A 10,348-nucleotide genomic window follows, 5' to 3' on the forward strand; every position below is an offset into this window, starting at 1 on the left:
TATAAAACTCTGAAATCAATGGTATATTTAGTTCATCTGAGTTTTAAAAATAAAGTGTGTATGCGTTGACCTATATGATTCAATATTTGCATTTTCCAGTGTCTTTGTAGTTTTTTCTTGGTGATCACATCTTCAATGACTATTTTAATTCGGGCTTTATTGGATTTGACCACTTACAACCGTATTTGATCACCTAATAATACTCAAAGAATGGTTCCTTATTCATTAATTAGATACGCCGTTCAAATATATGCCCCCACCCCCACCATCCATGCTTTCAATTCAATGCGACCATTTCACTATAGTATATGAGGTTTACATGTAACATAAGTGTATACAAATGAACAAAAAAAAAATAACAGGCAAGGATCACATGTACAGTAGTAGTAATAAAGATAAAAAAAGAAGATGAACACCGGTAGTACAATACAGCAGGTAGTAAAGGTTTGTTTTAGGAAGAGCAGACTTTGAAAATTTTCTAAATAAATTTTGACGACTGAATGAACGTGTTATGACTTAACGATAATGAGTTAGCTCCCATGCACCCGATTTTATATTAGAATTGCTTTCCAGTGCCACTGATTGCAAAACATTACTGTGAGTGGGTACCGCTGTGAGTAGCGGATCGGATCAGAAACACTTGACTTGGGAAGATGCATGTAAGCATATAAGGACCATTTTATCATTTAGTCAACTTCAAAGCGCATGTATGTACAATATTTGATATATCCGAAACATTTAAAAACATGTAAAGGAAAGAAAAAACAATCCAAATCAACCGTCATTGTTTGTGGTTTGTGTGTTGTTCATAAACAATGTTGTCACTGGCTTTAAATCGATCAAAGCATTCAGTGTAAATTATTTTTCGACAAAAATGAAATAAATCGACTAGTTTAAAAAAAACTGTAATAAAACCCCAAAACAACGACATGATATACAGAATTTTTGCATGCATGTTATACATGTACGATGGAAACCTGTTCGAAAAAATCATTAGTTTTAAATATCTCTCTCTCTCTCTCTCTCTCTCTCTCTCTCTCTCTCTCAAAAATCGTATCAGTTTCTTTTCTTTTTTTTTAAATAATTTTTTATATTCATATTTTGTTCAATATCAGTCTACATCATGTTCCTGCAATGCTGTCGTTCATGATATTTTCACCAATTCATGATCACACATTATCCCGCATCTAAAACTTGACTTGAGAAAATAAACTAATTAATCAATATTAATAATATTTAGAGATAAAATTCTTTTTAAAATATCATCTGGTTATTGGCGGTTAGTCATTTAAGCGTATTTTCAATTTAATTGATTATTAAATTAAATTAAATAAAGTCTTATCTAAAGCCAGAATTTAGAAATCTATATAACAAATATAAAATGTTATCGATACACTGATACATGTATCCCTACATTTGATTTTTGAAGAATGTTTCCTAAATGGTCATTGCGATGAAATATCTATGACATATCCAGTATACGTTCAAATTTTAGACAGATTCAAACCAGCCTCCGTTGTTTTTTTTTCTAGATTTTTTTTCTAAAATTTTGTCGACGATGAAAGGATGAAGTAGCTTTCGATCTTGACGATTAGGACTTTTCATTTCTTGTCATTTTGAATTCATTTTCTCCGCCCAATAATGTCAAATAATTAAAAACTTTAAATTTCAAACAGTGAAGGACAAACAACTGGTCCATATCCATACAGATAATCGACATGATAGGAAACTCACGAGTATAGCAATAATTCAATTGCAAAATATTGTAACTTATATATATATAGATGGGGGAAAACCGCCATTGATTTATTTTTAGATTGCTGTCTAAAGTTACCAGCCTCCTCCCCTCCACCACATTTGATCCGCGCATGACCTTACCCCCCCCCCCCCCCCTTCAATCAATTCCTCATAGGAGGAGTAAATTTAAATATAAGGACACTCTGATTACGAGTTGGAATGTTAAGCATTTTTAAAAATTTAAATACCCCCCCCCCCCCTTGAGTCTGTCGCAATATGTTTTGAGCACAGAGCATTTAAAGTTTTCTTCTTAGCTCAGTATTGTGAACTAAATAAAACATAAAAGATGTTGAAATATAAATTATACATTTATATTGTAACTTATATAATACAATGAAATGTCAAATGCACATAAAATATCACTATGAAATTTCATTTGAAATGAATAATTACAGCATTTAACAAGTTTATTTTTATAGAAAAACCCAAGTGTACTGGATTTTCACACAGAATTATGATTATAAATATCCAAGCAATTTACAACATGTTTGCTGAAAGCAAGTTCTTTTTATTTGACATCACATGTAAAGGCATATTCCAAGGAGCAAATGTCTGCTGGGAGCTTTTCCAATTTTTATGAATACAAACAGAGATGTGAAAATAAATTTCCAGTATCATTTTACTTCTTAGGAGCAATGATTCCTTCCAGCTGAGTCTGAAAAAAGAAATACGGTAATTTGAAAATTATATACAAGTATTTAGGCGATAAAAAAGTGACTAAAGACTATTTTTGGTTAAAATTTTCTAACTAAAATTTCAAAATCTTCCAACTGTCAACTGTGCAAATCTTTGAGTGTGTCAAAAATATCAAACATTTTTAAAACGTGTAATAGACTGATCAAAAGTCTTAAGAATGTCTAAACTACTGCTCTGATTGCTCATGCATATTAAAATCAAACATTATACATATCTTTAAGAAAAAAATTAAATCCTTATCTAATCTTCATGCTCCAAATGTGATTACATTCAGTCAAATTATTTTGGTTCATAATACATTCTCTACTCATTTTCTTTGAATTTGACTCTTCTATAACAGTAAATTGTGAAATTGCTAGAATTAAAGAATTATCCTCCGTCTCTCAAAGCGACAGGATCATATCTTTCCATGCAACTGTGGACAACGATGAAATGTGCAATTTCAAACTTACAGACCGAATTATACCTCCTCATTTTCATCTCCCATTATCATACTCATTTGAGTCTAGAATTTTATTTGACACACAGAAAAAAATATACAAGGATTTAAAAAATGTTCACTATTGTTACTTTAGGTACATTTGTATTGAGAAAGATGCAAATTATTCAAAGGAAGTCATATATACATCAGAAGCAAATATTTACTATATCAAATCAAAATAATGTTAAATCATCATGATGGGTTTTGACTTTATCTTTTATTTATTGAAACATGATAATGATTATAATTATCAGTTGTTATGTTTCAATGTGTAATGAAGTCTGACTGTCATACCTTCAGCTGCTGGTTTGTTCTCTTCAAGAACTGCATTTCCTCTGTGTGTTTTTTCTCTTCCACCATTCTCTGTTCCTGTGCACGTTTCTCGATTTGATCACATTTTCCCTTCAGTTCATTGACCTGTTTTTCTAAATCACGCTTCTCCTCTTCCAGGTCAGAAATCTAAAAATGAGTTACCCCAAAAATATAAGAAGAAATGGAAGATAATTTAAAAATCAAATTTTAAACAGTGGATCTTTATCAAAAGGTACATGTACTTTGTTTTGAATTTATATTCCTGTACCTTTTTCTCCATGTCAGCTTTTCCTTGCTCAGCCCACAGAGCTTTCCTCATTCCAAAGGCCACACTGCTTTCATATAAGGTCTGATAAGCTGCTATCGTCATTCTGATTTCATCTCTGACTCTGAGGAGCAACAAACCTCTCTCAGCACAGTTGATGGTGACTTGACGGATGAGCTCATCTAGAACAGACACAGTTTATGCTTAAAGTTGAAACTTATCGAATGACAGAATAATAATTCAAGAACCTTGTGTTTTAAAAATAGGTAACATAATTTGTATAAATACAAAAGAGAAATTTATTGCATCTTTAAGATTATGTTACATACCAAAGCACTGTGAGTAGAGTTCACGCCTGACTGGGCAGATTCCTGTCTCTCTGGCTTGTCTTTGTTGTAACCTCCTGTCAAGTTCTTCCTGCAAATTGACGACATCTAAACGAGTGGCTGGGGTACTGGAAACTTGCTGTACCCACAACTGCCCAGATTCTTGCCATTCCCTGCAAATATATAAAAGTTGCTGCTTAAGAATTATTTAGGACAGATATTTATCCATGATTATGGATCTTTATTATAAAATATGCTCGATATATGTTATTTATCAATTTACATACTTGCATATTGGAATATGATGCAAAAAAATTAACCAAAATGATTTGATGAATTATTTGATAATCTAAGATATTTTCATTCAGTTGTGAACAATGTATTTTTAATGTCCCAGATGTTGTTAACTTTATATCGAGCTATAAGTGTGACTTTTTATAAAACCAAGCGCTCAAAAATTCCGTGGGACATTCATATATTAATTATCACTATTAATGATAGAACATTAATTGAAACGTATTAAGAATGTAATATGTTAATCATTAGAAAAAATTGACATACCTTGGAGGAAGAATAGAGTTGAGAATTTCATCTGTTTGTTGAGCTGCTTTGGCATCAACAGGGGACAGTTTCTGTTTTCCTGGTGGATTTGGCACTGGTCCTGCGGCTTGTGATGGTCCTGGGCTTACTTTCAGAGCTCTTGCCTGTGTTTGATAAAAAGGTTAAAAAAATTATTCATATATATCAATTAATGTATCATATAAATATCCATGACAGTAAATATGGAGGGTTGCAACTTTAAAAGTTTTCTGTAAAGTCCGAAAAGAAATTAATTGGCTATTGACGTATTTTTATCAAAACATACCCTTGGTGTTTTCTTATCTGTATTCCGACTGACAAGCACTGGGTTGTCATATTTGACCAGAGATGCGTTTGGAGGAATCATGATTTCTGTTCAATGTCTTGATTCACTCGAGACTGTTTTTTGTGCAAGACAAGTTTGTTGCTTCTATGACAACAGGCCACTGCGCATGTCTAGTAAACAGGAAGTGGTCAAAAAATAAAACCCAAATTGTGAAGAAAAAAACATTCCGGAAGAAATTTATTAATAAAAGTGAATACATTAGAAATAAACAAGATAACTTTCAAATACCATATTGGCATATAGAAATTTATGTGGATTCATATTGCAAATGACACTTTTAATTATTTTTTTATTTTTGTTAGAAAAACTATTCGTGCAATTTTCTCATTTCCTTTTTTTTAATCATAGAAATCAGTATTGAAATTACAAGTAAAAGAGTGACAATGCTATCAAATAAAGAGTAAATGAATTTATGGAAATAGATAATTGATATCTTGTGATCTTTCACGTTTACCATTTATATTAGATTTTATGTGTATTTTCCCGATTTTAGTTTCACCTGTAAATAAGGGACAGAGAACCAGACAAATTCAATATGGCGCGTCACATATCATGGGAAGGTAAAAATAAATCTATTTTATCTAATAATTACACGACATTCTATTGTTAAAAATTTTAAATGATCAAATCATACCAGTGCGTATCTTTATTTCAATCTCTTAGATATTTAAGGGTCAGTGTTATTGCTTAAACTACATCAATAATGAAGAAGCATATGATCAGCTGTATGTTTATTTTCAATGGTAACCTTGTATTTACAAGGCTATTTCACTGCGTTGTGTACAACTTACTTAACATTTATTTTATTTATAAAACAGTGAATGAATTGATTTAATATCCCAAATTGGTTACAAGCTTTAAATGCAATTTTTTTTATGTGGAAAATTTTCAAAATTACGCTATACTATATCCCAAGAAATTTATGCAGCATACTACTTAAATTGATCATAAATACCTCAGGGTTCAAACCATGCAAACGATGTTATTTTAATACTATGAAAAAATTCCCAGATTTCTCCTTTGAAACACCCCCTTTAATGTAGCATGTTTTCAATAAGCAGCTAAAAATAAAAAGTCTACGGAGATTTTGCATTGCAAGCAACATGAAATTACCTGAATGATAATGTTGAAAAATTGTGCGAGGTATTCGAGTTACTTTCGAAAGATGAAAGATAACAGATTTTCCATTTATAAATATACAAAAGAAATTTAATTTTGTTCGTTTGAACCTATCTGGGTGAAATTAGATAAGGTGTCAATGAAAAAGTCCTTGATTTACTTCTTGACAAGTATGTGTATTTTGATTAAAAATTGCTAAAAAGAATGGAAACAATCACTTGGGACAGACTATATTAAAACAGGATAAATTTATATTTAATGCAACAACTTTTGGTTTACTTAGTGACTTTTTCTACAAGCTTACAGTTTATAAGATTATAATTCCTAATAAGTTTTGGATTTACTGAAGGATCGATGTCCTAAACAGTAGGGTATCAGAAAAATTTGCTTTATACCAACAGTTATTCTTCTTCAAAGTACTGAGCAGGGCTCTTTGGAGAACATTTATACTGAGGGAGGCTCGTTTGTAATATAAATCAAGTACATGTATTATATATTATATTATCTACGATGATTAATTTCCACAAAGCAAGTACGGATTTTGTTTCCTTTAAAATGTGCCACAAATAGTTTAGGGTAATCAAAATCCTCAAGCAAAGGTAGCTTAGAATTCTCACTGATATACCTATTGAAAGCAAACAGTTCTTGCTTGCTTTATAGGGAGGGATCCAATTGAAGAGGATGATTTGAAAATGGGGTGAATGATTGATTTCCTTACCACACATAAGAAGATTAAAGGGAGCAACATGTTAAGTCATAATTTTGGCAGTAGGATACAGCTTACATTTATTTTTTATTTTCATAATGCATGTTTTCTTACAGAGGCCAGAAACCATTTGAGGAGAATGAGGGAGGACCAAGTTCGAGATGGACAAACTGTTGTTTCTCTTTGGGAAGATGTGCTTATGTCAGAAAGAAACAAACTGGGAGATGAATGTAAGAGATTGCTCAACAAAGAACAATGATGATGATGATTAGGATGAAATGCAATATGTAAAATAAAATAGGTTTTAAAAAGACATTTTTTATATACCCTGGTACATTGTATATTTATTTTTTCATTTTGCATTTGTTTTAATTGTGCATGCATTATTTATTTTTAGTATGGACAGTTTATGAACAAGTCTGCATAGCTGCACTAGATTGTCAAAGAATTGATATTTCTGAGGTAAATACCTAATTCCAGGATAATTATTAAATGTAAAGTCTGCTAGAAAATGTAATCTCTTGTATATCAATAGAAAATTTTTGATGTTACTGATAAGGTAGTGATGAGATCTATCTTCATAAAAATATGTTCATGCACACACTCTTGTTTTATATTTTGCAGACATGTATAGAACTTCTCAAATCTAAATTTCCAAATTCATTACGAGTGAAGAGATTATTAGGAATGAAATATGAAGCAGAGGAGAGGTATTAATTTCTAATATCATAGCATTATAATAGCTTTAACAAACTATTAAATACATTTCTGTTTTGTGAAAAAGGAATGAAAATTGATACCCATTTTATGTATTTTAGGTTTAATAAAGCTGGAGATTTGTATGATGACATCATCAAAGAGGATGAAACAAATATGGTAAAACTTCTTTGAAATTGTCCTGTTAGACTCTTAAAACTCCAGGCTATGGTGATATCATACTTTAATTATAACATTTACTTTTGTTACCTACAGTTTGCAAGGAAAAGAAAAGTGGCTATACTTAAAGCTCAAAACAAAACTTTAGAAGCCATTGAAGAATTGAATAAATACCTCAAGCAGTAAGTAAATTCAGCAAATGAATGTTTTATTCGTTTTATACTATACCAGTTTACAGGTATGTGTAAGGATACTGACAAAATATAGAGGTAAAATTTACTGTACATGCATATACATGTTTATCAAGATGGTGATATTAAAATAGAGCATCAAATAAGGTTATTTTTTTGCAAAATTTGCAGCAGTGTAGACAAAAGTAAAGTTGTCATTGTGAAGGCAAAGAAAGTCAGAATTAATAATTTCTTTCTGTAAATGTAATTTGAAATGAATGTTAGTAAAGTAATGAATGTTTGCTTTGAAATGTTGGTAATACATTGTAATGTGAAAGTAAAACATGTGAAATTTGTGTACTTAGATTTATGACAGACTTTGAGGCCTGGATGGAACTCTGCGATCTGTACCTGGCTGTACAGGACTACACCAAAGCTGCGTTTTGTATGGAGGAGCTGATCATGTCAAATCCTCATAATCACCTATATCATCAAAAATTTGCAGAGGTATGCATTAAAGGGATTTTATATGTATTCATTGTAATTGTTGGAAAGTTTAAGAAATATTTAAGGCACTCCCATTAGTTATTACTGGTGGATAAGGTATGTAACTAGTTCAGAGTGACTGAATGTGCAAGACTTTTAAAGTCAAAGGAATCTGGTTCAAATCTTTTCAGAGTCAATATTTTTATTTCATTACATTTTTCTCGCAGGTAATTTTCTCTTCTTTTCTAATCACAGTTATATCCAAACATTTTTAGCTATTTTTCTTTGCAGATCAAATACACCATGGGAGACCCTGACAATATGGCCATAGCACGGACTTATTTTGCCCAGGCTATTAAACTCAATCCCAACAGTGTTAGGTCCCTGTATGGCTGCTTCCTGGTAAGATCTATGACAGGCAGGGTGATTGATAGTGTCGCTTGTTTCACTTCAAGGAAGTTAGTTATTATAATGAGTTGTAGGATTAAGCACCCCTTTCTTCATAATGAATTTAATTTGAGTACAAAATAAGAATGTTTTAAAGTCACAATGTTTATTTTTCATCCATTCAAAGGTTTTGTGGTATTGTCTTTGTAGGCATCTTCCAATTTAGCTGCTAGTTCTAACAGAAAAGACAAACAAAGTAACATTAAGTATGCAGCATGGGCTGCCCAACAGCTGAAAGAAAAATATACGGTGTGTGGAGCTAAGGACTTACATATACATTATCACTGATGATTTTTTTAAAATTGTTTTATTAAGAAGTGTGTGAGTTTCTGTTGTGTGTTGTTTTAACATCATCAGAAACCCTAGCTGCAGAACAGTAGCTCTACAGGAAACTTGGGCTTACATGCCATAGAGCTACAGTTCCTTCACATGTAAAACACTTGCAATTTACACAGCTAAAATAAAATTTTACGCCAGTTTTCAGTTTTGCAGCTACAGAAACCTTTATCCAGCTCATCAGTATAATCTTGATTTTATGAATATTCACAATGTTTATACACTTTTTGTATATACACATGAAAACAATGCTTGTGACAGTGATAATCAACTTTTAAGTACAGTTGTTATCTAAATCAAGAATATGCATTAGCTTTCACACAATTATTTAGAATTTCTTCATGAAAGAAAAGATGCAAATAGGAATAAGGCACGAATTATTCATGGTGTAGAGAAATTCTCCGACACCCAACAGTTGGGAAGCATATGCAAAACTGGCCTTGGGTTTCTGTTGATGTGTGTGTTACATTGTTAATTATGCTAAAGTGTACATTTGATTGTTTTCCATTTTGAAGACTGTCCAGCCTGAAGATCTCACAAATCAAACCAGGGTGTTAGAGTCGATAGAACGAGTGCTTGAGAGTCTGACAGAGAAAACGTCAAACTAAAAATACATGGACATGAACATTGATAGCATTTTTGAGATTGCTGATCTGAATGCACCATCTTCTACTCACAACATCGGTCATGTGGAAATGTACATTAGTCCACTATGAAGCTGTCAAACAGACTCCATGTGCAGTGTTTACTATAGCACATTTCCTACACAGAGTGTTTAAATTTAAATCATTCATTGAATATATGCATTTATTGTGGTGTCTTCTGTGACAGAGAAAAACAATAAGTGGCTAGGGCTTGATGATTGTAATTGTCTAAAGAATATTGTTGTGACGTGCATGGTAATTCAAGTTTTAGATGTGTTCCATTATATGCAAATCTAAAACAGTAATTAGAAGATCCAAGATTTATGAAATAAGAAACAAAAGTTTAATTTAAAGGAAAAAAATTCAAAATGATACAGAAATCAGGCATTTGATTATAGAAGGACTTCTGTAATATGCAGTTCACGTAGGAATGTACTGGTGTATCGGTTGAATCATTTACAGCACATTTCTTTTTTTCACATAGCATATGTACATGTACTGATTTTGTACACACTATTTATTCATATTCAGAATAAAGTTTTTAATATCAAAATTCTTTCTTTTCATATTATGTTTTTTACTTCATTTGGAAGATGAATTTCCATCAACAAAAGAAATATAGTACTGGTAGACATTATTTTCCTCATAATAGTGAAAAATTAAGAAATATCACTGAAATTGTTGGGTTAACAAATAATTGGCAAGTAAAGTAATTTGCTGTGGACAACTTTGTTCCAGAAATGAATCATATAAAAGACAACA

The 10,348-nt window shown here is 31.5% G+C and overlaps 2 protein-coding genes across 2 annotated transcripts; one reads left to right on the forward strand and one right to left on the reverse strand.

The window, feature by feature from the left end:
* Positions 1–2,086: 2,086 nt before the first annotated feature.
* Positions 2,087–4,909, reverse strand: LOC105333630 (33 kDa inner dynein arm light chain, axonemal). The gene is made up of 6 exons (XM_011436694.4): positions 4,743–4,909; positions 4,439–4,581; positions 3,881–4,050; positions 3,555–3,733; positions 3,269–3,433; positions 2,087–2,452 (listed from the first exon to the last, which is right to left on the reverse strand). Exons 1-6 carry the CDS (start codon positions 4,821–4,823, stop codon positions 2,417–2,419), a joined length of 774 nt encoding a protein of 257 aa, XP_011434996.1. The 5' UTR covers positions 4,824–4,909; the 3' UTR covers positions 2,087–2,416.
* Positions 4,910–5,246: 337 nt separating this feature from the next.
* Positions 5,247–10,142, forward strand: LOC105333631 (ER membrane protein complex subunit 2). The gene is made up of 10 exons (XM_011436695.4): positions 5,247–5,362; positions 6,744–6,857; positions 7,025–7,089; positions 7,252–7,337; positions 7,446–7,503; positions 7,600–7,685; positions 8,039–8,180; positions 8,451–8,561; positions 8,757–8,855; positions 9,458–10,142. The coding sequence occupies exons 1-10, from the start codon at positions 5,338–5,340 to the stop codon at positions 9,548–9,550; spliced, it is 879 nt and encodes a 292-aa protein (XP_011434997.3). The 5' UTR covers positions 5,247–5,337; the 3' UTR covers positions 9,551–10,142.
* Positions 10,143–10,348: the final 206 nt, after the last annotated feature.

This window comes from Magallana gigas, chromosome 5 (genome assembly GCF_963853765.1).
Source record: "Magallana gigas chromosome 5, xbMagGiga1.1, whole genome shotgun sequence".
Lineage (NCBI taxonomy): Eukaryota > Metazoa > Mollusca > Bivalvia > Ostreida > Ostreidae > Magallana > Magallana gigas.

Coding starts and splice junctions, on each gene's coding strand:
- LOC105333631 (XM_011436695.4), top strand. CDS start 5,338: ATGGCGCGTCACATATCATGGGAAG. Junction 7,504..7,599: donor AAGAGGATGAAACAAATATG/GTAAAACTTCTT, acceptor TGTTACCTACAG/TTTGCAAGGAAAAGAAAAGT. Junction 8,856..9,457: donor AGCTGAAAGAAAAATATACG/GTGTGTGGAGCT, acceptor TCCATTTTGAAG/ACTGTCCAGCCTGAAGATCT.
- LOC105333630 (XM_011436694.4), bottom strand. CDS start 4,823: ATGATTCCTCCAAACGCATCTCTGGTCAAATATGACAACCCAGTGCTT. Junction 4,051..4,438: donor AACTCTATTCTTCCTCCAAG/GTATGTCAATTT, acceptor ATATATTTGCAG/GGAATGGCAAGAATCTGGGC. Junction 2,453..3,268: donor GAACAAACCAGCAGCTGAAG/GTATGACAGTCA, acceptor TTCTTTTTTCAG/ACTCAGCTGGAAGGAATCAT.